The sequence below is a fragment of the Anabrus simplex genome, chromosome 4 (assembly GCF_040414725.1).
Source record: "Anabrus simplex isolate iqAnaSimp1 chromosome 4, ASM4041472v1, whole genome shotgun sequence".
NCBI lineage: Eukaryota > Metazoa > Arthropoda > Insecta > Orthoptera > Tettigoniidae > Anabrus > Anabrus simplex.
The window spans coordinates 270,713,263-270,740,650 of NC_090268.1; the positions used below are offsets into that span (position 1 = coordinate 270,713,263).

Genomic DNA, 27,388 nt, shown 5'->3' on the forward strand with positions numbered 1-27,388 from the left:
GCTATTAAATGCTAATTCATTGCATCATATGTGTAAGGAATCTGCCGATATTTTTATTGACAAGTGTCTTAATGTGATGATACAATGTTTTTAAATGAGAAAAAAGACAAATCCAACCGTAAGAGTTCAGGCAGGAATGCTAAAGCTAAAAAAGTAATGCATAAATGAAAGATCAAGCCATTTCACACCAGTCCATTTCACTTCTTGTTTATATGTCTAATTTCAGTCTTTGAATAATAACCTTTTAAATAATTCTTCATTCATTTATCCAGAATTGCTTCAGCAACTTCGAAATTAATATCTCAATAACACTTTCTTTCTAGATGTAATTTATTTATCCATTTCCGTATATACATTTCCACTGATATTTGAATTTAGCGCGATTTGTTCAGGTCAAGTCACTAGGAGCGCCACCGTCGAATTGTCTCCCATTTTAGCAAGGCGAAATTCGTAACTGTCGCGTATTATCTCTACTGTATTTGATGGCATTTCTCTCGTACTTCAGAAATGTAAACACTTGCCGCATCACAAAGTATTCTAAGACCCGTTAATACATACAATCACCTCGATTCACAGTTTAAACCTTTCAAATGCCATGGAAAAAACTATTTCCGAAATGTATTTAACAAGGTGCATTTACAATGTTCAAATAATGCACTTGGATAAATCACTGACAAACATAAACAGCTGGTGCAGTGCTCATACAGTGTCTGAACTTTCCTCACTAGTCCCTCCAGCACATTCCTTTCCCTCAGGCATTCCCATATCTTCTCTCTTAAAATGCTGTCATATGCCTTCTCGATATCAAGGAAAACCCTGAACAAATCTTTGTCTTTTTCCCAATATTTCTCCATTAACATGCGGACACTGATATTAAGTCTGTTGTGGATTTGTTAAGCCTCAAACCATATTGTTCCTCTCCTAATTGTGGATCTAAGATGAATCACAATCTGCTTTGTAAGATTTTCTGAAGAATTTTGAACCTATGAGAAAAGAGTATTATTCCCCTGCAGTTAGAGCATTTTCGGTGATTTCTTTTCTTAAACAGGAGGATGACACCCTTGCTCCAATCAGCAGGTTATCTTTTCATCTTTCCAAACTGCATTGAACCCCCTGTGTAGCCAATGTAAACACTGGACTCCTGCTGCTTTAATCATGTCCACGCTGACTTCATCGATTCCTGGAGACATTAAATATTTAGCCATGGAGCCAGACTCCATGAGATAAATCATGTAAAGCAAAGTTATCTTTTTTTTTCTTTCTTTCTTTCTTTCTTTCTTTTGCCAGTTGCTTTACGTCGCACTGACTCAGATAGGTCTTATGGCAACGAAGTTATCATATTATTTCCAAGATGTCCCATTATGAGAAATTAAAATGAAACCACTTTTCCCATTGCAAAAATCAAATGATATTAAATATGTTTCCCAGTCATGGCCATCCATCAATAGCTGCTAATTTCAGATGGCAACCAGCCATAAGACATAGCTTGTATGGCTGTTAGGTAACACTGTCTGACCATCCATCCATACCTTACATCACCACCTCCATGGTTACTATGGTTACACAACTATCACACATTTTATCTCATCATGTTACACAAATTTTTGGATGACCCCAGTCATAAGACATTTATGTCAAAAATATGGAAGGTCACACTACCCTTGAACAAGTCTGAAGCAATACTATGTTAAAAAGTTCTGGACCAACAGGCAGTATCTTCAGGTTATTAATCTACTGTTGATATTGAACCTCTTCCCACACATACAAGCCTCTGTGAATTTACTGAATGTCGCCACAATCCTCTATTTGCAGCTAGTGCTGTGGCCTCATTTAGTTCTATACCTCTTATCTTTAAATTGTTAGAAACTGAGTCTAACCATCGTCGTCTTGGTATCCCTCTACTTCTCTTACCCTCCGTAAGAGAGTCCATTATTCTCCTAGCTAACCTATCCTCATCCATTCTCCGATTTATCTCATTATTATTATTCTCCTAGCTAACCTATCCTCATCCATTCTCCGAACCTGACCCCACCACCAAAGCCAGTTTATGCGTACAGCTTCATCCATCGAGATCGTACCTAACTTAGCCTCATTCCGAGTACCCTCCTGCCATTGTTCCCACCTGCTTGTTCCAGCAAACATTTTTGCTAATTTAATGTCTGTTACTTCTAACTTATGAACAAGATATCCCGAGTCCACCCAACTTTCGCTACCGTAAGGCAAAGTTGGTCTGAAAACAGACCGACGTAAAGATAGTTTCGTCTGGGAGCTTACTTCCTTCTTACAGAATACTGTTGATCGCAACTGCGAGCTCACTGCATTAGCTTTACTACACCTTGATTCAATCTCACTTACTATATTAACATCCTGGGAAAACACCCAACCTAAATACTTGAAATTTAACTACCTGTTCCAGCTTTGTATCACCAATCTGACATTCAATTCTGTATAATTTCTTACCTACATACTGACATCAATTTAGTCTTCGAAAGGCTAATTTTCATACCATACTCATCGCAACTATTTTAAAGTTCCAAGATATTAGACTGCAGGCTTTCGGCACAATCTGCCATTAAGAGCAAGTCGTCAGCATAGGTCAAACTGCTTACAACATTTCCACCTAACTGAATCCCTCCCTGCCACTTTATACCTTTAAGCAGATGATCCGTGTATACTATGAACAGCAATGATGAAACATTACAGCCTTTTCTAACCCCTGTAAATACCCTAAACCAAGAACTCATTCTACCATCAATTCTCACTGAAGCCTAATTGTCAACATAAATGCCTTTGATTGATTTTAATAATCTAACTTTAATTCATAGTCCCCCAGTATGGCAAATATCTTTTCTTTCAGTACCCTGTCATATGCATTCTCCAGATCTACGAAACAAGGAAAAGTAATTCTTATTCAAACAAATTCTGTGAATGGAAAGAAACAGCAGAAGAAAGTGAACTCATACTTACGATCTGTGGAGTCTACTTCCATCTGTATTTCTCTCTCTTCTGGACCTGGTCGATCTTCTTCATCAGAACTGCTATTACCCCCTTCTTCCTCTCTATTCTGCCAACTTCTGAAAATGAAATCAATGTAGTACAGTAATGATAATTCTAGACAATTTCACCATCAATACCAAATCCATACAAAATATTGTGAAACTACATTTTTTAAACTGAATTTGAGTATAGCATTCAAGATGAATTCTTCTATACACAGAATTTAATACAGTATGGAAATTGAAAATAATTTGATATTCAGGATATCAATACAACACTACCATTTACCCTCACTCTACCTTACAGTGCCACTTTTCAACTAGGAATCAGTTACTCCAAGGTTCTACTGTCCAGGAAAGTGTTGTAGGTACGACATCGTAATTGGTGTAAAACCTTGAATGTATGTATGTATGTATGTATGTATGTATGTATGTATGTATGTATGTATGTATGTATGTATGTATGTATGTATGTATGTTTAATATATTTTAATTATAGTTATTTAATGCTTAATTATCTTATATTAAGTGTTAAACATGACTAGTATGCGGTTTCTCTGTAAATATGTAGTATAACTTTGTATAACCTCAAATACGTAATGTATAACCTCATAATCTATACTTTATAATTCTAATATCTTGTAATCAAAATCTATAGTCGAAAGCAGTAGAAAATTCCATAATGTTCGTATGTTAGACTTATTGTACCATAATTTTGTATATATGAAGGGTTCTGGAAACTTAATGTAAGGTTTTATTATCCAGATAAATGTAGAGACATTACGAATGTTGTAGATATTTCCATGTACATTTTCAAATATGGAAGGAAAGTTCGAGTACCCATTCGACTAGTTGGTTGATCGATGTTTCGAGAGTATTTCATTAGTGTGTTGTAAGAACTCTTCCAGAAGTCGATCATTCTAGATGGTTGATCGTATAGTATAAATATTGAGCTGTCAGTCAGTGGAGTCAGTTCTTAGTTCTAAGTTCACAGTTCTTAGTTCTTGGGACTCAGGCAAGTGATGGACTGGAAGTGACTGTTGGGCTCCGAGGTGGAGTCTGAGTACTGGACACAAGTGAGCGAGGCGGTGAATTCAAGAGAGAGTATGTTATAGTGCGCGCGTCGGTGTTTTTGATGTCTGTACTTGTCAGAATCGACTTCAGGGTACTCCGCTATTGAGTATTGTATACAGTGTCATTTGCTACTGTGTATAATTGTGTGTTGTGACATACAGTGTAAATAAAGTAATTTATACAAGGAAGTGAACGTGTTCTCGTGTGATATTTATTTACGTCAAAATATAAAATCACAACGTGGAACGATAAAAGTCTTCTGCACTCATACTATCAGAAATGTCTCCTAAAAACTGATTGAAGCATCATGCACATTAAATTCATTGCCCTGCATATCCAGCTACTCACTGCACAGTATGTCAACTACTCATCCATTACACAGAAAAATAGAAGTAGTTAACCAGCCATACCGTTCGCAAAGTAAATTTGTCACATCACATCACATCACATCACATCACATCACATCACATCACATCACATCACATCACATCACACAACTACAGTGAAACTCTGTTAAGAAGTTTATCAAGGGACTGCAAAAAACAAACTTCTTAAGCAGGAAACTTCTTAAAAGGGGTAATGCCCAAAAACTTATTCTGTACTTTGAAATACATGTGAAACACACAGCCAACAGATTTCCTTGCTTGTGAACAATACCGAAATAGGCCGATATATAAGAGCTGCTAACAGAAAGCCACAATATAAAAATTTGATTATCATGACAATATTTTTAGAGATAAAGTAAAATAATTGAACATACCGTATTATAAATATATTTGATAAGAGAAGGGAACATATTAAGTTATATAAAAATGTTGCAAGGTTTGCTTATTTTAGTAGGCAGAACCATTTCCTTCCACGCTTTCCTTTCCTCCGCACTTACAGTCTCTGCTTCGCAACAAATTGTTTTGTAAACGATGCCGGCTCGATTTTTAAAGCGGTCCAGCCACCCGTTCGACGCGGTAAAAGATACCCTTCATTTGCGTGCGGCTTTCTCCTGCACAACAGTCCCATTGAAAGGTATGTTTAAACTTCGCTGCTGTTTAAACCACATTAGCAGAGCTTGTTCTATTTCATCATACTTTTCAGATTTAACTTCCTTACAATTTGCTTAAGTATTCTCTGCAGAAGCAGAGATCTTTTCTTTCTTCGCTATAATACCGTTCAAAGTAGACGGCGGCATCCCCAGCACCTTTGCCAAAGCAACACGGGAAAGTGTAGATGACTCCACTTTCCTTATAATCTCCACTTTGTCTTTTATTGTTAGTGCCTTTCACTTGATCTCTTTCCTCTGAGTTCCGCTTGTTTTCACTTAAAAAGTTTGTACGTTGATATTACAAGTACAACTAACTTCAGTGACTCCTCATCATCATCATCATCAGTTTTCCACTCCAGTTGCCCGGGTGTGGTTTACGAGCACTCTCCACTTCTGTCTGTCCATGTACCACTCTTCTCTCAAGACGACATCCCAGCTGATTCCTCTTGTTCCTATGTCCTCTTTCACTTGGTCCAGCCACCTCTTCCTAGGTCTTCCTACCGGTCATTTTCCAGCCACGACTGTGTGTAGCCATTCACTGACTCCTATTCATACTAATTACGACGCTACACTATGCTTGGCAATCCGTAGCTTAGGCTTACAAGACGCAAAGACAAGACGTGTACTACAGTTTGTTAGCATGTGCTTTCTATCTTCCTCACACCCCTGAAACCTGCTTCAAGGATAACGGCAGCAAATGGGAAATCTAGCAACTTATTCTTAGAGATCTTAGAACCTAGGCCTAAATCGCCCCTGCATTCCTACTGGTTGTCACGGCAACGGGCGTAGTTTCTGGCTGTTTCACAAGTATCGCATGGCCAAGCCAGTATTGAGTTTATTTTCCCGCTTCAGTCCTCTTCATGCTATAGGTAATGAAGAAAAGAAACACAGGTTCGAAGTTGCAGAAATGAGTTCATGGGAAAGTATCTGGGGTATTACGTGGGAGTGATAAAGGCTGTCGCGAGCATCCATTCGCAACACGTCCTTCCGTGGGAAATTATGGGGCGAGCGCATCGAACGAGATTCGATCCGTGACCTCCCAGTCAGAAATCCCTAATACTCATGAGTGGTTTAAGTGTAATATATAAAAGGAAGATACAGCAAGAAACAGTGGAAGTGAATGAGTAAGTGTAATAGAATATCAGTGCAGTGAAAAGGTGCAGAATTACAATTATAATTAAAAGCATTTCTTAAAGCTAGTCTCAACTTGGAACATTTCAGTGAGCTGAGAATGAGGCAAACTTGTGCAATCAGAATATTGGTCAGAGAAACAAGTAAACAGACTACAAGGTCATAGTTAGAAGCTTTTAGACGGTGGACCAGGAAAAGCAAACCTGTTGTTGGTCACGTAGCAAGGTGCCCTGTAAAAATAAGAACACATGCTGTGGTGCAATAATTCTTTCTAGAAAGAATCTCTGGAAGGTCACCAGTCACATGTACATCCATGAGATGGGTGGGACCACACTTGAAGTAACCAATAGGAAACTAACAGATCAGTAATGTGAGGGAACATAGTAGTAGGGGATGACTTGTTCCAGAAGCTCAGAGAAATGATAAAGGGAAGTGACGAAGGGGTCATTTGGTCATTTTGGTCATTCGGTCGTTCGGGCATTCTGGATCATTCTGTCATTCTGTGTCATTCTGTTGGTAGTAATCCTGGTGTTATTCAGGCAGTTATTCTATAACATTGGAAAGGAACGTTCTCTTGGGAAGGGACAGACACTAGATCACTTGGCAGAGAAGAGACACTGTAGAATAGAGTCAGTGAAGATAGCAGTATATGAAGTTAGTAAGATTAGGCAGTAGTTGAGCCTGCCATCAGTTAGTGAAGACAGCAGTATAAGAGGTTATTCAAATTAGGCAGCAATTAAGACTGTCAAGCAGTAGAACTGGTTAGCAGTGTCCTACAGGGAAAGTACAGAGACAGTACTTAGCGAGCCTACTGAGTGTTCGAAGGAGACTGTAGCTTCAGTTAGCATTCACCTTAGAGTTCTGTGTTCGAGTCCTGAAACCGTCGGGGAAGATTCAGAGGAACACCACAACGAGGATTCAAGAGAGAAGCAAGAAGAAAGAAACTTCAAAACCCGAGATAAGTATCAACTAGTTAAGAAACTTTAAAGACTGAAGGGAATTTATAAATGTTGTAAAGTGAATCATAGAAGCGTGTGTATTTTCCAAGGAAGTCAGAGACTGATAAACTGGTTATTTAAAAGTAATATTGAGAAGAGAATAATTACAAGTGTGATGTAATATTATTGGAAGGGTATATTTGATAGTTTGTTTAAATAAATTAGACTAAGAATTTAATGGTGTCAGAAAGTGTTTTATATAAAGGTCAATCTGATATTCAAACCCAAGTCCTCAGCCTGTCCTGTTCATAGAATACGACAAGGCGCAGTAGCAACGCTAGCCCATCTAAACGTAAACAGTTTCTTTCCCCGTGAGAATTTTATTTCATGTCTCCTCATCCTTGTGCTACGTTTTAATAATGCGATGTAATAATTACGAGTGACACGATAATACAATGTTTGGCTCGTATAAAGGTAAAATTAAAAATAACTTTCAATTTTATGCCAACACGTGGTATTGCAATGCGTCTGTGTGCCTCCCACCAACACCCAGTTGGCTATCAACATTCGTTCAACTTCGTAAACGATCGGGATCTTTCGGCCGGCTGTGGCGGCATGTGTATCAGCTGGCTGCTGGCAAGTCGGCTGTTTCCTGCATAGAGTCGGGAAGTTGTTTTTATTCACCTCACTAATAATAGACACGGAAAATCTTATCAGTTTAGTTCAAAAACGTAATTTCCTCTACGGCAAGACCCGTAAGTATTATTGCAACAACAACGTAAGAGAGAATGCCTGGAAGGAAATAAGCAAGGGAATGAAAAATCGAACAGGTTAGAATATTCAATTTTATGGTAAATTAACAGTAATGTTGTAGACAGATACACTTTACGGTTTTTAATTAATGTTTAGGCCACCTCGATTAATGACTTCACCCTGTCGCGGCCCGCAAATTACTGCATTAAAGTTTTCTCAAACCATCTATTGCGTGCTTTATGTTTCCCACGTAGAATCCCGTTCAATTCTATTCCGCGAGATGGAACGGTGGAGAGGAAATTTCGACTGATGGGTTTGATTCGATTCCACAAGGTGAGAGTGAGCATCTGCTGTCCGTGTTGTCATAGCGTGACGTCATGTGGCCTTGGCAGGCCCGCACATGTTCTGTGACTCAAGACATACACCGCGAGCACGCGAACAGTCTAACACAGGGTACAACTTGCGCGGAGACTGGAGGATTCTAACCATGGGCTGCTTTGAGCGGACGTTTTCTATCTCAAGGGGCTCTAAAATCTGAACTGTTTAACCGGGAAATATATTTACAACAGAACACTTTAAACGGGAAAAATATACATATATCTTAATGCAACTGATCAAGGGACCAAGAATATCACACTCCTTAGGCGGGAAAACTTCTTATGCGGGAACTTCTTAACCAAGTTTCACTGTATAAAAAGGATACTGATTCATACAAAAAAAAAAAAAAAGTATCATATCGCAAGTACAGTCACCTCTCATTACAATACCATCATCTGTCTAATAATGCTTCATGGCATAAAGCAAGGGTAGGATTAAAATTAAATTTCCATTTTAGAGAACCATAATTACAACGTTAAACCTTTTAAATTTAGTTTAGTAACATGTTGTTGTTTGGGTCATCAGCCCACATACTGGTTTGATGCAGCTCCCCATGCCACTCTTGTGCTAACCTTTTCATTTCTACGTAACTACTACAACCTAGATCAACTCTAATCTGTCTGCCATTTTCAAACCTTGGTCTACCCCTGCCGTTTTTATTGCCTACACTTCCCTCAAAAAATTAACTTAAGATGTGCCCTATAAGTCTGTCTCTTCTTCTGGTAACATTCACCAATTCGTTCTCCTCTTGCCAATTCAATGCATCTCTTCATTTGTGATTCAATCTACCCACCTCACCTTCAGCATTCTTCTGTAAACACCGCAATTCATAAGCTTATATTCTCTTTCTTTCTTTCTTTCTTTCTGAGCTAGTTGTGGCCCATGTTCCACTTCCATAAAAGGCCACGCTTCAGACAAAGTTCTTCAGAAACGTCTAATTCCTATACCAATGTTCGAAGTGAGCAAATTTAATTCCTTAAGAAAGGCCTTCCTTCCATTAGCTTCCATATCTTCCCCACATTTACCAATCACCCTTTCGTATCCTTCCTTGCTTGTGCTAGTCTGCATTTTACACCCATCTTACCTCTGCCATCATTAGTTATTCTACTACTGAAGTAACAGTATTCATTTACTTCCTGTAAGACTTCACTTCCTAATCTAATACTTGCTGTATCACATGACTTCTTTTGACTGCACTCCATTACCTTTGTTTTAGACGCATTTATGGTGTCCATATCATTCGGCAATTTCTCTACATCTTGAGCAGTTTTTCTTTCTTTCTTTCTTTCTTTCTTTCTTTATTTATTTATTTACGTTGCACCGACATAGATAAGTCTTGTGGCGACGATGGGATAGGAAAGGCCTAGGAATGCGAAGGAAGCGGCCGTGGCCTTCATTAAGGTACAGCCCCAGCATTTGCCTGGTGTGAAAATGGGAAACCACGGAAAACCATCTTCAGGGCTGTGGGATTCGAACCCACTATCTCCCGGATGCAAGCTCACAGCTCACCGCACGGCCACCTCGCCCGGTAAAGGAAGATTTATGAAGATCAATTGCAGAAACAGGTAAATGGCCAAAATATTATAGTCATGGGAGATTTAAATGCCCTGTAGGTATGTACAGAACATGCTACAAGAATGTGCTGGGACCAGAAGGCTGGTGAAAGAGGAATGACAAAGGAAAGAAATTTCTGGAGTTTTGCTAGAGGAATGGGTTGATGTTGGGAAACTCATGGTTTAAGAACGAGAGCCACAAGATAACATGGCATAGCAGGTATTGGTCACTGAAATCAGTTGTGGACTATACGCTCTTTGACTTACCATCGGTGGCCTTAGAAAGTGTTGGTAATGAATCTCTGAATACTGAAAGAGAAAAAATACTGAAGCCCAGGAAAGGAAAATAAAAGTATGGAATCTGAAAGAGAAGGAAACCAAGGAAGAGTATCAAGAACTAATAAGGAAGAAATTACCAACAGACGAATCAAGGACAGGAGAGGAGGAATGGGACAGATTCAAAAGTACACTGGTAAAAGCTGCGGAAACGACATCTGGAAGGACCTGCGGAAGGAAGGAATGGAAGGAGACACCATGGTGGAATGAGGGAGTGAAAGAAGGAATAGGGAAGAAAAACCAGTCCTTTCGGGTGTGGTTCCAATAAAAAACACCAGAGACAAGAAAATCCTATACAAACAAATGGATGAAAGCTAAAAAGGTGGTTACAAAGGAGAGGAGGAAGTGGATGGAGAAGTGGACACAGATGATGAAGATAGCAAAGGCAATCGGAAAGTATTGTATGGAATGGTGAGAAATAAAAGGAAGAGTAAGCAGAGTGAAGCGGACAGAATAGAGGATAAAAATGTAACCTGGTGGAGAAAAATCAGGAAATTAAACTAAACTGGAAGGAATAATCTGAGGACCTCCTAAATGTGGTTGGATTAAGTTAAGAAGATCATAATGAGGTGCGAGGAGAAAATGTAGGAGTTAACCTGGGCAGAAGTGGAGGAAGCTGTGAAGAGGATGAAATTGGGAAAAGCACCAGGAGTGGATGAGTTAAGTGTGGAGATGACAAGAACTGCAGGGGAAGTAGGTACAAAGTGAGTACACAGAATGATGCAGGGTAGTGTGGAATGAGGAAAAAGTACCAGAAGATAGGAAAAAGGGTGTAATAGTAACCATATTAAAGAAAAGAGACAAAAGAAAATGTCAGAACTACTGTGGAATAACCCTGACATGTCACTGTGCCAAGATATTTAAAAAGTACTGGAAAAACAAATAAGAAATGCAGTGGAAAAAAAATTCAGAGAAGAACAGTATGGCTTTAGACAAGGAAGGTCAACTATTGACCTTATATTCACAGTGAGACAGCTACAAGAGCGGCACTACGAGTATAGGGAAGATTTGGCGATGGCCTTCATGGACTTAGAGAAGGCAGTATCCGTAGAAATAAGACCTGGGAAACTATGAAAGTAAAAGCATTAAATGTAAATGAGCATATAAAGGCAAGGGTGGGAAATATGTATGGTGGAAGCAAAAGCTGTGTAAAAGTTGGAACTGAAAGAACTGGATGGTTTAACATATGGTGCGAAGCAAGGAAGTGCCCTCTCACCTTTATTTATAGTGCTGATGATAATACAGAAGGCAGCACAGACCATTGAGGAGAGAAGAATGAAAGCAGTGCTGTTTGCAGATGATCTTCTAATATGGGAAAACAGTGAGAGTGAAGTGCAGGAACAGCTGAATGTATGGGAGGAAGCTGTGTCATCTTATGGAATGAAGTTCTAAGCCCAAAAGAGTGAAGTGCTGGTAACAACACGAAACAAGAACCAAACATATAATGGCGTGACATTAGGAAGGTAGCAGTTGAAAAGAGCTGAAAAGCTTTAAATACTTGGCAAGTGTAATTGAAGAAAATGGAGGAAACAGGATGGAAATTAATGAAAGAGGAAGGTGTGCAAATGGATTCTTTAAGGGTATGGGAGGATTGATAATAATAATTTCGTGTGGCTATTTCTAGCCGAGTGCAGCCCTTGCAAGGCAGACTCTCCGACGAGGGTGGGCGGCATCTGCCATGTGTAGGTAACTGCGTGTTATTGTGGTGGAGGATAGTGTTACGTGTGGTGTGCGAGTTGCAGGGATGTTGGGGACAGCACAAACACCCAGCCCCCGGGCCAATGGAGTTAACCAATGAAGGTTAAAATCCCCAACCCAGCCAGGAATCGAACCCGGGACCCTCTGAACCGAAGGCCAGTACGCTGACCATTCAGCCAAGAAGTCGGACAGGGAGGATTGATAAGGAACAGGGATATGCCATAGAGATATAAAGGAATAATCTATAAGATTTATTTTATGCCAATTTTGACATATGGATCAGAAACGTGAGTGATGAAGAAGAAGAAGAATTAAAGAAGAATACAAACAGTGGAAATGAAGTTTTGAAGGGGTCAAGTAGGTTTAAAGAGAACGGATAGGGTAAGAAATGAGTTCAGGAAATGGTAAATGCGGTACCCCTACAGGAAAAGATAGAAAAGTCAAAGCTGCAGTGGTATGGATGTGTTAAGAGAATGGGAGAAGAGAGGATACCAAGGAATGTGTTAGAAATGGAGTTGAAGGGAAGGAGACCTAGAAGAAGACTGAGGGACAGATGGCTGCATGGTGTAAAGAAGAGCACTGAGGCAAGAGGAGGGAACTGGATGACAGTGACAGAAGAGAAGTGGTGGATGGACAGAAAATGATGGAGAGGCTTATGTTCCAAGCAGACCCAGCCTGTGGTTGCAAAATGCTCCAAATGATGACAACAATGATGATGATGATGATGATGATGATGATGATGATGATGATGATGATGGAGGAGGAGGAAACTCTCAAACTCATAAAACAAAGCAACTGCTAGAACATGTAACCAATATTTACACTTCATGCAAATAAAGACTTCCCTCCAAGCGTCTGATCAATGTCACAGATTTTTTCATCACAACAAGCATGATCTCAAGAATTAAAACCAAATACGACCGATCACCTGGACTTTATCCAAACGATGACAGTGACGGTGAAAACCAAATAATGATGGATCCACGAATAGAAGCTACAATTTCTAAGATACGCAAACTCTGCCAAAGTTATTACCGTGAACCTAGTAACAAACCACAAATATCGAATCTCTCTCCTAAAGGAATAACGCATTCAACCACATGCAAATGACACCAAGTGAACAAGTTCACTTCACTGCAGTAGGAATTACTTACTAAGACACTCGGACATGAGTAGACAATTATCATGGTTTTGGGTGGTGGTGGTGGTGGTGGAGGTGGTGGTGGTGGTGAGCTGTTGTAGTAAGGGTAGAGGTGATACTCCCACATGGCACATCCCAGCTGGTGGATACGGAGGTTCTAAACATCTTGCCGGCAGACTTGAGTGAAATAAAATAGCTCCCGCAGAACCAAACACATATTAGAGGCAGCTGACAAGCAGAAGCTGTAGAACAGCCAGAACCCTTGTTGAGGCAACCCCTAAGGCTTACCTTAGTTGTAACAATGAGATCAACAATTAGACAATTAGCAGTCTCCCCATTACCTTCAACCTTTTAGCATGATGTAAATGTCAGCTGATATAGAAACTACCCAAGGCCTTAGTGATTGCACTAGCTTTCCTCAGTAATCGGATTCTGGGGGAAGAGAACATCATGCTTCCCAAATCTTTTCGTACTAAATGCAAGCATTTTCTTGGCACCATCAACATCAACACACTTCTCAAAACTGACAAACTGAAGCAATTAACAGACATGTTGGACAGACTAAGTATAAAAAATTTTAGCTCTTCAAGAAACCGTATATACAGATGAAAATCACTTTGAGTCAGTCAGAGAACTACAGAATATGCAAAGGTAAACCAGCAATTCCAGTCTTTAACACACCAATACAATTTGGCACTGGGTTTGCAGTAAGAAAGAAAATCATAAAGTCAGTTATGAATTTCACATCTCCCTCTGAAAACATTTCAGTGCTAACAATCAAACCAAGAAACAAAGCCTATTTGCTAATCAATGCTCATGCACCTACAAATAATTACAATTAAAAAGATCCAGAAAAGGTGTGAGAATTCTGGGACTTACTAGAAGAAACAGTAACCCAAAGTCCTAAACATTATGTCAAAATTTTGATGGGAGATTTCAATGCAAAAATTAGCAAAGAAAAGAAGTACAAAGCCAACATAGGACTCTACACTGCCATACAAGAACCAATAAAAATGGAGAAAGATTAATCAATTTCTGTGAGACCTTTGATCTGAAACCGGAAAAAAGAAGACAAAATGCCATATGGTGATAACACATTGCAGACTGGGTGCCCTTCACCCCATGCACACACTACCACCAAACTGGAGTGCACGCATTCAAGTAAACTGTCAGAACTTCACTAGCTTTTGAAGGATTACTGTGCTTTTTCTGGTGGCCTTCCTGAATAGTTGTTGAAATGCGGGTAGATAAGTATTTCTTGAAATCTATTTCGGCTCATAGTTTTCGGAAAGATGGAATTTTCTATTAGGTGATCGGTTGGCCAGTATTCTTTCAGACATGATTTCTTCACCTGCCTCATCAATATACAGAGAACAATATTTTTTAAATTTCCCTGCTATTGACATTAGTCAACTTTAGTGTTTTAGGGGATACGTTATGGGAATGTGAATTCTGCTCATAGTATAAGTTTGTCTACTCAGCTACATACTGCAAAAATTCCCCACCAAACATAAGTCCTGCTACTTGTCCTATGTTTCCAGATTCATTAGGCCATACCTTTATACCAGGAACACCTGCAAAATCCTCTAGCCTAGGTTCACTGTTATCCATAACTAGAGGCACGACTTTTTCGCATTAACGATAAACGCGACGAAAAATATTTTGAAGCGATTTTGAAATATTTTAGCGAATCATATGGTTCTGGTTAAGAAATTAGTGATTTTTGTTTCGCGAATTAAAGCGACAAGGTCAGTATAAAGCGAAATTGACTTATTTTGCGATAAGTGCGAAAATACAGACAAATTCATGGAAAATAACGATCTTGAAATTGTATTCCAATATCACGTGTGTGAAGGGAAACAGAAGACAGAATAAGGATTTCTTGTTTCGACAGAAGTATTTCTTCGTATTAATATTCTATAAAATTCCTTAATGGTATGGCCATACAGATGAAAGTGAATCCAGTAGAGACAATACGCGACACTTCCGGATTTAGCCTTGTTAAAATGGGAGACAATTTGCAAGTGGCACTCCTAGTGGCGTGACCTGAAAATTCGCGCTAAATTCAAATATCAATGGAAATGTATATACGAAAATGGGTAAATAAATTTCGTCTAGAAAGAAAGTGTTGCTAAAATATTAATTTCAAAGTTGCTAAAGCAATTCTGGATAAAAGAATGAAGACTTATTTAACAGGTTATTATTTAAAGACTGAAATTAGACATATAATCAAGATGTGAAATGGACTGCTGTAGAAGGGCTTGATCTTTCATTATGCATTACTTTTTTAGCTTTAGCATACCTGCCTGAACTTTCATGGCTAGATTTATCTTTTTTTCCTCATTTAAAAGCATTGTGCACCACATTAGGACACTTGTCAATAAAAATATTAGCACATTCCTTACACACATGATTCATTGAATTTACATTTAAGAGCTGCACAATTTTCCTTTTCACTTGAAGCCTACTAACAGAAAGAACATCTATAAATTTAGCCGCAAAAACATTCAAATTTTCCCTATAAGCAATACTTGCCAATACATGAAGGTAAAGCAAATTTGCATCATCATCACATTTCTTAAATCATCCATATTGTCTTCAGTGCTTGACAATGCATTACGGCATTCCAAATGGGGTAACTTGGAACACAACCAGCCACATCACACATATGCATATGCATTTTTCTGAATTAAATCAAAACCCACAGATCACACTTACAACAACACATTGGTATTGAAGGTTAACTACTCCACTAATACAATAAAATAAGCTTATTATATTCTGAGCCAGTGAAAATATGGGTCGCACAGGTCAGAAGTTGAGGAAGTAGGCCTTCTACAAAAATGTCTTGGTAACTGGAAGAATATATATGCAAACACAGTATTTACTTACATTTTCTTGTCACGAGGGAAACTGAACAAAGACCGCGAATCCTTGTGCACTTCATAGTTATTGCAGCCAAATGCAGCATATATCTTTCCACTCATATTGACAGGAGATATAAAGGAATGACACACGCTACTATTTACTTATGTCACCTTAATGCAAACGCATGAATAACCCCAAAAACTTCACAAACAAATACACTTGCTCTTATGACAGAATCAGTAACTCTCAGGTCACTCCGCTAGATAGAGATCTAATCGCTGTCGTTCGATATCTCGCAGAGTGTCGCGTATTGTATCTACTGTATTTGGTGAACGCTATGGCCATGTAGGGTGAAAGGTAATTTGTTAATTTGGAATAATGAATGATTATCATCAATATTGCTCATCTATATTTATGTACCTTTAACATAAATAATTCACAAATCTCACCAATTAAAACTTTTTATGAATACTTTAGGAAAGGATTAACGCGAAATTAAAGCGATGGGGTCAGTCCTATTTCGCGAAATATCGCAAAAAATTGTTTCCTTCTCGCGAAACCGAACATAAATTAATGCGAAAAAACCATGCCTCTATCCATAACCCAGTTGTCAGAAAACACTACAGTACTTACAATATTTAGAATATTTGCACCCGTAACACAGTTATCAGACTCGTTCTGCGCTACGTGTGTTCCACACCTTGAAGATAAGGCGATATCCTCATCATTACTTGAAACATTTCCGTTAGAAGATACTTCATCATTGAACTCGAAATATTCAGCATCACTTGGATATTGGGAGCCTGTATCAGCACATAATTCGCGAATAATTTTATCCTTGTCTGAACACGTGCAATCCTGGGTGCTGGGCTCTTCGATATTTGTAAACATGGTGTCAGGAAATGCAAAGAATATCTATGATATGAAGAATCGAAAAAATGCAACTATCGATTGTATAGAACAATACATAACAGAGTTCTATCGCCCTTGACCTCCAAATAGTTCCGGTATATCTCAAAAGATAGCACTAAACTTCAGTCTGCTGCTAACACGAGATAACTCGGGACCGGTCTGCAACGCTTGGCCAGGCAAACACGAGTTTTCTCCGGACCGGTCCGCATTGTGTTAAAAGGGTAGAATTATGGTCAACCCCAATATAGGCATTCAACAGTTACCTGAAAAATAGCAAAGAAAAAATGCTGTCATGAAATTCAGTTGTCCCAAAATATTTGAATTGTTAATATACACCCTGTCTGAGCTGTCTTTATTGGTCCCTCAATCCTGAAGATCGTGATCTCTGAAGATATTTCTTTGTACCCATTTCCATCCTCCACGGTCTTCTGCTATACAGGTAGATTGTATGAACGATGTGTTTGTTGCATGTTTTATGCCATCTGTCCAGGTATAGGTGCTCGCACATGCTCCCTCTTACCAGGCACGTTTCCTAAGATTATGTGCAAAAACAATTCACTACATATTTTTAGGTAAACATTCGATCGATAATCTCTCCAAGATGTGACTGTCAACATTTCATGACATAGCAAGTCATAAATTACTCATGTGTGGAAGTGGCGTGAGAAGTGCTTGCTCATAAATCTGAGTAGCTTACACCAGTTATTCAAGATGCAGACTCCACAGCATTAGGTGCAAAGCATGCTATGGCTAGCAGAATTAAATCAGTTACATGTGCTAAGCAACGTGCAAGAGGGGAATGGAATTTGGACCCTTCCACATGCATACAGTGGGACAAAACTGTATGAGAAAAGAGAGTTTTGATTTTACAAACTGGAAAACATCCAAAACAGTTTGTGAGTGAAGAAAGAGTGAATTGTGCCCATGTGACATTCTCTAGGAGTCTGCAGGGATCAGTCCGACAGACTAGTAGGAATCTAGGTGTCCCAGACTCGACAGTTACAGCACTGTTTGTGAACATCTCCCCTTGTGTGCTTACAACCTGCAAATCCTACACCTCCTGAAGTCAAACAGTCACTGTGAAAGAGATGATTTTGCTGTTGACATGCTAAATTATATCAAATAAAAGGACATTTACCTTCACTTTGTGATATTTGGGGATGAATCAACTTTTTGTGCTTAAAGTCAACCGGTATAACTGCCACATTTGAGACAATGGAAATCCGCACTGACTATGAAAGGGACACATCAAAACTAAATGTCTGATTTAGACCGCACCGGCATAGTGTGACTGTTCCATGTTTTCATGCAGACTAAAGTGATGAGACACTCCTACCTCAACATTCTGGAAGACTCTGATGTCCCACTGATACCTCCCAGTCCCACATTCCAGAAGGATAGTGAACTACCTCCGTTCCACAGAGATGCTACCACATTTCCATGGGGGTTTATCACGGATGTACAGGAAAAAAGTACACGGTCTGAGACAACATTATTATCATCGAAGCAGTTGATCTTACAATGTCTTAAATACTTGTAAGCCTGTGGCAATAGCTTGATTATCAATTAGATATCTATTGAACTACAGATGTGCCAACATGCATTTTAAAAAAAAGAAAAGAATATGAATTACTCTCTACAGTGTAGGACAAATATATTGAATATTCCTCATGGATTAAAACAGAAGCACATATTTTCATATACCTCAAGCCTGGGCGACCTATACTAAATGTATAAAGCATCCAGTGAATACCACCCCCCCCCCTGAAGGTGGGGGGGATAAAATAACACCCACCGTGCCAGTCATAAGAGGCGACTAAAAGGGGCCCTAGAGGCTCTTAACTTGCGAGCGGGATTTAGCGATCACAAGGTCCTTAGCCGAGTCTTGGCATTACTTCCACTTACTTGTGCCACACTGCTCACTTTTATCTATCCTATCAGACTGTTGTTTCTTTCCAACCCCAACGCTATTAGGTTGCGAGGGCTAGGGAGTCTTTCATTTCCACGCCCTTTGTAGCCCTTGTTTTTCTTGGCTGATAGCTTCATTTTTCGAAGTGTCGGATCCCTTCTATTTTCTCTCTGATTAGAGTTACTGTATATGGAGGATGGTTGCCTCGTACTACTTCCTCTTAAAACAATAATCACCCCATCATACAATGAATAGGCAACTGACCACATTGTAGTTGTTACTACAGAACGTCCAAAGATGATATCTTGTAAGAGTTTAATTTTTGTTCAGTTGTTAAATGAAAATTTTGTAAGAAGAACTTGCAAGAAAACCCATTTTGTTTTCAAGGTCTTCTTAAAGAGGGTCCAATACTATGTATTTTGAGAACAACGTGTCTGTAGTATAATAGTATCTTCCCCTAGAGTGTAGTGGAATAATCCTAATAAGTAAAGACGGGAATTTGCCTATTTTATTCCTGTGATCAGAAACGTAGGCTTTTGAGATATAAATCTGTTTTAGGGTCTTCTTAGCTATATTTTGTTGGTTTTATTGTGCTTATAAATGCCTATTTCACGGGTTTGTGCCTATTTGATGCCTTCTGACTATTTTTTAAAAGCCGATTTTCTTCCAGTGCATCACATTGTAGCTAGTGTGCTCAACATAATCATCATTTCATTTTTCAATATCTGTTTACCCCACAAACAAAAATGAGAATTCTCAGAAGTCACCCAGAAATAGTTCTAGGGAAATTTCCATCAGGAGAAACAAGGAACAATTTGACCTCGAAGCCTTCAACCCCTCCAACCTCCTAAGATATATGCGAGAACCAGTCAACGTCGAACTATGTTGCACAACCCATATGCCCTGTACCTCCCTTCTGATGCGAACTGTTGTATGCATATGCTTTATGTTCAGAACGTGTTGATTTATTGTGAAGTGGGAGAAGAAAAAAGAAGTGTGTTTGTGGCAATGCCCAAAGAAAAATCGTCGAAGTCCTACTGGCTGAAGCAGTGGATCATAGGGATCCCAATTTCACCTCGGATGGAAGGGTAGTCTATCAAGCTTGCAGTAAGGAGGTAAGTTTGTTTGTTCCTTTTATCTTTCTTTGTGATTGAGAACTATGATCGCATTTCATTATAGCATATATAGGCCTATTAATTTATGTATTGTGGCAAGTTGTTTTGTTGCAATGCGGTATTAGTTGTGAACTTTCAATTATTATTTTATATTGCTAAAATGTAAATAATCATTAAATTACTGAATGAGTGTTAGAACACAGTAGTCTCTTGTCACAGAATGGATGAAAATGAAATCAGTATTTTGAAGTGTGATTCATTTCCTGTGAAAATAGAGATTTACAACTGAAATGCAATTTTTAAAACTTCCTTTAAACAATTGCGAACTGAACTCGATAGCTGCAGTTGCTTAAGTGCGGCCAGTATCCAGTATTCAGGAGATAGTGGGTTCGAACCCCACTGTCTGCAGCCCTGAAGATGGTTTTTCGTGTTTTCCATTTACACACCAGGCAAATGATGGAGCTGTACCTTAATTAAAGCCACGGCCGCTTCCTAACAACTCCTAGCCCTTTCCTGTCCCATCGTCACCATAAGACCTATCTGTGTCGGTGCGATGTAAAGCAACTTGCAAAAAGGAAAAGAAAAAAAAAAAGAAAAAAAAAAGAGGTTGTGAATTCTATTAGACTTCCGCTAAGACTTCGCGAAACACAGGTTGCAGATCCAATGTAGCCCAGCTCGAGGCCACAGTGTGTTTTATAAGGTTGCCAAGACTATCTTTACAAGACCAGTCCAGCGAAAGGACCGTTGATCTGGATTGGTGAGATCCGGTTAGTAACCGGTGTGCTTGGTGGGGGGAAGCAAAGAGTCTGAGGGGCGTAAGCTCCCAGGTTAACAAGCCTTTAGCATCCATCCCCTCTAGAGTCTTACTAAATTGTAACAAAAATAAGGTTATGGGCGCATGTCACAATTTCAAATTACGCCGTGGGTACACACGATGCAGTATCTATTGCAGGCAACATAAAATAGTCTTCGTGACAGCAGACCTGGCTGATCAAAGCTGGCGAACAGAAACAAATAAAATGTTCACAAATCTGAGATTTAAAGTGCCTCAGTTTTCTTCCTTTCCTTCTTGTTCCCGAATATGGCCGCCTATGGACCCCACTGAACCTAAGGCATGATGATGATGATGATTATCATTATTATTATCATTATTATTATTATTATTATTATTACTCTCCTCCTCCTCCTCCTCCTCCTCCTCCTCCTCCTGCCCCCAGAACCTCTTCATCCTTTCACTTCTAATCTTCCTTTCTTTCTCAGATATGACCAATTTGGGTCTACATTTTGGTGGTTTCTCCTGGAATGTTTTGATGCTGTACACTCCTTCTAAATTATTTTCTGTTGTAAATCATATCCATTGAATCCATTGTAAGTCCACTTTCTATTGCATCTGTTTTTACCTCTTCTACCCACTTCATCTAAGTTTTCAGTCCAGTGATGTACTTGAATATTTTCTTAGTTAGTCGTTTCTCATCCGATCTTTCTAGATGCCCATAGGATTTTAGTCTTCGCTTTCTCATGGTGACAGTGATTTTTTCGGTGTATTTGTAGAGATCATCATTTTTTCTATTCCTCCACTTCCCATCAACATTTTTCTGTGGTCCTACAATTTTCCTTAAGATTCTCCTATTCTTTTTTCAAGATCTTGAAGTTCACCCTTTTTATTCATTTTCAGGCTCTCTGAAGCGTACAGACTCTCTGGCTTTACCACTGTGCTGTAGTGTCCAAGTTTCGCTTTCATTCTTCTATATAAGTAAGAATACTGGTAGGGCCAGCTTAGTGGGTCCCTGGCAAACATAAAGGACGGATCTCTTCTCTACGCTACTCCAGTATCATTTCACATCTTTTTTATTATATTTTTCACCCAGTGAACTCGACACGGTACTGCCAAATTATAACTGAAAATCCTTGAAGACATATTTCCATGTAAATTACTAATTCCCTTGTTCCTAGTTTAAAGTTTTGTACTTTTAGAAACATCATCTCTAATAGTCTTTTTTTATGAAACAAATGCATGATATATACTAAGCATTATTGCCAATTAGCCCAACTGTAGAAATTTAAGATATAGGGGCACTGTAATTTGTCAATTTTATTATTTTTCAGATCAAATGCGAGAAAAATACCTCATTGATCAACTTAGAAATACTGCGATGCATCTGATACAAGTACAGAAATCTGTATCAAAGCAGCTTTTCTACCAGTCCACTTTGGGTAGCAACCAACAACAATTTTCTTCAGACCTATGCACTGCAATGTTGGGAGCGAGTGTGTTATTAAATTATAAGTAATTTTTTCATGCCTATTTTACACATTAGTGCCTATTTAAATGCCTATTTTGGCTACTTTAAGAGCCTATATGCCTGCCTATTTTAACTGTTTTTAGTGCCTATAATTCTCGTCTCTACTAATAAGTGTTCATAGGGTTTGGAGCTGTAGAAGAACACTATACAAGGACATCTTAAGGAGCGAAAATACAGCTATGACGATGATGGTATAAATGGAGATGAATATTAGAAATACTACGTATCAACGACAATAACATGTTATTCCATAACGTGAAAAAAGTTCACTGTTTAAATGAAAAATCAAGTTTTAATTAGTATCATATAAATGTTATTATTTATTTGTCCACCTTGTCAGAACTAATATATTTTACATTTTAATTTTGAACATGCGTTAAAAAGTTTTTCAGTAGACCATGTTTCGGTCCGTTGGACCGTCTTCAGCTACAGTTCATTTAACATTATTATAAAAGATTACACAATGATGCACGCAAAAGCCAACATACAAATTTTGTCCCACTTTTCTTATGCATTAAAAAGGTTGTTCACTGCATAGAAACAGATATTAACATATTCTTTCCACTTTAAAGTTCTTGAGAACGAGGTGGGAAACATTATGACAAAAACAGAACCATCTTAAATATGAAGAGACTTGTTAAAAACTTAGGTAGAAAAGTTTTAAAAACTTAATGATACAGAAGAATTGAGTTGAGATAAAAAGGGGGCAGTGGAAGATGTAATATTTTATGTCAATTTGAAGATATCCATAAAAGATGAAGAAAGAACACTTTTTTTAATGTAGGAAAGAAGCAAAGAAACAAGAAGAGTAGAACACAGATATCATGTACCCCCCTCCCCACTGATCTCAATCTGCTATATACGGCCTGCCAGCTGAGCTGACAATGAACTAGTTGATCGCTAAGGAAGTATTAGCGATTTACGAACTTCATCATATAGATCCGTATTGATGAAGTTAAGAACAATGTAAGGTTTATGATCCACCCAATCAATTGATTGTATTAGCGATGTCGAGTGGGAGGTGAGGCAAAGGACGATATCTCTTCGCACTGACATTTTTGTGGTAGTGAATAAGAAAACTCCTGCTAGTATGGCATTGAGTACATTTCAATTTGTATATCCCTGAATTCAAAAATGAGCTGTAAAATTAACCAAATTTTCAATATTGCAATCACAGTAGAAAATGTGCCATATTAATCCTAACATACAACAGCAAATACAGCAACAGTCTTACATTAAATCTCCCACTGAGAATGTTTTTTTCTTTTTATTATATTTCTTCAGAAGAGGAAACAATGCCTTTCTGAGGTTAAACAATAAATAACTCATTTCAATAATAATAATAATGTTATTTGCTTTACATCCCACTAACTACTTTTACGGTCTTAGAAGACGCCGAGGTGCCAGAATTTAGTCCCGCAGGAGTTCTTTTACGAGCCAGTAAATCTACCAACACAAGGCTGTCGTATTTGAGCACCTTCAAATAACACCAGACTGAGCCAGGATCGAACCTGCCAAGTTGGGGTTAGAAGGCCAGCGCCTTAACCGTCTGAGTCACTCAGCCCGGCTAACTCATTTCATACACACATGCTTTTCAATCCCTTGATCTAGTATAGATGTGTTTTTTCAACCCTTTGACATATTATTCTGCTTGAAAAAATACTAAGGAATCAGATTTTTTTTTAATATTTGGATACAGAATCCCCACATATGTTCAATGCATTTTTAGGAGTTTCTGAGCTACCGTCTTCTCTATTATGAATAAAAAAAGGAAAATTCTTTCTTCTTTATCAGTAAAAGATATCTTGCTAGCACATTATTATTATTATTATTATTATTATTATTATTATTATTATTATTATTATTATTATTATTATTATTATTATTATTATTATTATTATTATTATTATTATTATTTGCTCAAAATTAAAATGCAATTTAAGGACTGAAGATCCAAAAATGGTTCCTATAAACAAATTAGCCTATAGCCTATTTTATAAGACCTATCTATACATCGGTGAACAGATATGGTAATGTATTTACAACTTACAGTAAATAAATGACCATTCTTATACCTATCATTACAGGGGAATGGGTGAATCACAAAATTTGCCGCTACAAGATATTCCAGTTTGTGACTGAATCCTGTTAACTACTTCCCAAAAAGCATATTCTTGGTAAATATGAGGCATGTTTTTTTAAATAAATGCCGTTTTGATATTCCGCCGATGCAGCGCTGCGGTCGGCATTCCGTGCATGCGTGCTGTGTACCTGCATCTATGGGCAAGCCTGTACGTTTGTTGGCAAGCATTTGAAATGGCCTCGCCGATCAAAAGTCCCGCCGACTGTGAAGTCCTGTCTGTTATTCGCTTTCTCAGTGCAATACGTTTGAAAGCTATTGATATTCATCGTGAGATGCCTGCACCAAATCTTCACTAATGACTGAAGGTCGCCCACTCCGTTCTTCATCATGCACATCTTTGCGGCCACCTTTAAATGCTCAAACTCATTTCCTAATCATTCCATCGCTCATAATGTTTGGTCCGTAAACTGCACAGATCTCACGATGAATATCGATAGCTTTCCAACCTTTTAGCACGCAGAAAACGAATAACAGACCGGACTTCACAGTCGGCGGGTCTCTCGAACGGCAAGGCCATTTCAAATGCTTGCCAACAAACGTACACAAGGGCGACTATTGCCGTAATGGCGTCTCAGCCTTGCCAATAGATGCAGTACACAGCGCGCATGCACGGAATGCTGACCGCAGCACTGCATCGGCAGAATATCAAAACGGTACTTACTTAAAAAACATGCCTCGTGCCTTTGTGAAAAGACATGTGAAAATGCATTCTTCTGCATGAAATAGAACTTCCTAATACAACAACCATAGTTTTTAAAAATTAACTCTGCCGAATCAAAGCTGTACAGAATACAGCAAAGAATTTCACAGTATATAACACAAAGACTTAAAAAATACCACAATCAATCAAATTAAGATATTGCTAACAATATTCACACACGGATACAGAAGTTTGCAATGTCCCGCAAATGTTCACCAAATTAGTACACTAAAGGAAAATATCCCTTTCATTCAAGTTATTAATGAGGAATGTGGAAGAAGGAGGTCAGTCCTTATTCCGTTACCCCCAAAATAGAGGGAACTAAGGTGATATGGTCAGCACAAAGCAAACCTCAACAACTAGCCTTTAACCTACAACGAAATCTCTGTTATATTCCCACTCCTCCCTTCTCATTCACTTCCAACTAATCGACTGGTCCAGAAACTATTGAGAAGGTAACACATTGCAAAAGTCCTAATCAACAAAATGAACCTCTGTTTTTCCTGGCAAAAGTAGTTAAGAGCAGTACTCAGGTAAACATCCCTTATAATATTAAGGAAAGATGTGTACCAACTTTCTGGCTCTCATCACCTTAAATATGGAATTACATAAATAAATTTCAAACATAAGAAAAATATAATACCGAGTCTTTGAGTCAGTATCAGGCTTGAAGGAAAGTTCCTGTTCACGATCTTCCCAAATGTCCTCTTCATTGTCTTCTAGAGAGTGAAGTTTCTGAGCACACACTTGCTTAAAAAGTTCAGCTTGCCTGCCCAGCTCATCTTCGTTAAAGTTAAATGTCATGCTACTCAATCGGTCCACAGATGCACTGAAATAATAGACAGGTACGTAGCAGTGGAGGTAGAAAACATGCATGCACTCATATAACAACACAAACAATTGTAAGTCCAAAAACTGCTATACATGGAAGCAAGGAAATAATCTGCCCAAGCTCTTCAGTGTGATCACATTGCAAAGTGACTGCCTTCCACTGTAGTCATTAGTGAATTTCAGTTTGTTTTAGGTCACCAAAAGGAAAATTTTATGATGTATCTACTCAATGTCTTCATAAGCAAGACAATATTATGGAAAATATTGAGATATTAGCTGTTCACTCAAATTCATTTCAGCAAGATTTTATATTTATTTACAAGTGTTTGATATGTAGAAATTTAGTCGCTAAGTTCTGTGATTAAAAACACCTATGTATAATGTTCAGCTACAGCATAGACAAACCAAGATAGAGGTTCCATAGTACATCCTATTAAAAAAGGATTAATTTGCTAATATTTTATTTCACTTTAATGGGTTTTTTTTAATATTTTATATACTCAATCACTACTTATCTGCATTTAGGGCAGTCGCCCAGGTAGCAGATTTGCTATCTGTTGTTTTCCTAGCCTTTTCTTAAATGATTGCAAAGAAATTGGAAATTTATTGAACATCACCCTTGGTAAGTTATTCCAATCCCTAGCTCCCCTTCCTATAAATGAATGTTTTCCCCAATTTGACCTCTTGAATTCCAACTTTATCTTCATATCGTGATCTTTCCTACTTCTAAAAACACCACTCAAACTTATTCGTCTGCTGATGTCATTCCACACCACCTCTCCACTGACACCTCGGAACATACCACTTATTTCATTGTAATAAAATTCATTTTTGGGTCCGTATTGAAAATATTTGTATTAAATAACACTTGTATGTTTTATTATTCATCCATCTATTCAATACAATTTTAAAAATTAGGACATTGTCCTTATCAAAACTGTTGACATGAAATTAATATATTAGATGGTACATGTTTCGCCTATCAATAGTAGGCATCATCAGCCATATTTTTCACCTTAGGATAGATCAGGTACCTGATTGGAAATAATTTATGAGTGCTGTTAAAAACTATGTCGTTTAAAATGTATTGGAGATTGTTAAACAACTATTACAATACAAAATGTAGTATGCTGTTACTTGACAATATTTGTGATGATATTGGAGTCTAAAAACAAGACAATTATTTGAGAATTATGACATATTAAAAGATATTACAATGAAGATAAAAATCAGAAAACACATTCCATTTAGTTGTCAGATGGCGTATTGTTAAAAACTTATGGAAAGTTGAGCAATGGTAATGGTCGTTGGTTCTTGAAGTTAATAAATGTTGATTTTCATTTATTTGCTTATAGATTTTGAAGAATTTTTTTATATGGCCTGGTTCCTTTTGAGATAATATTAGTTGGAAATGTTGGTGCCGTCGGCTATATTAAAGACTTTGTAGGCGTCATTAGAACAACTTCTTTGATGTGGTAAGAGTTTGTGATGGGTATGGCTCTTTGCTGTTGGGCGTGTTGAGGTAAGCGTATTAGTTGGAGGGGAACATTGTTGTCATTCGGTGGTTAGCCAG

The 27,388-nt window shown here is 38.2% G+C and overlaps 1 protein-coding gene across 5 annotated transcripts in view; it reads right to left on the reverse strand.

Annotated features, from left to right (window-relative positions):
• Positions 1–27,388, reverse strand: part of fmt (phosphatase 6 regulatory subunit 1-like protein fmt) — a 516,745-nt gene that overhangs the window by 198,596 nt on the left and 290,761 nt on the right. For 4 of the 5 annotated variants that reach the window (XM_067145523.2, XM_067145524.2, XM_067145522.2 and 1 more), the window contains exons 15-16: positions 25,628–25,813; positions 2,968–3,074 (exon numbers count right to left, since the gene is read on the reverse strand). In XM_067145523.2, coding sequence (XP_067001624.1) covers positions 2,968–3,074; positions 25,628–25,813 — 293 coding nt within the window. The remainder of the gene's footprint in view (positions 1–2,967; positions 3,075–25,627; positions 25,814–27,388) is intronic. The other variant, XM_067145526.2, reaches the window with a different exon arrangement.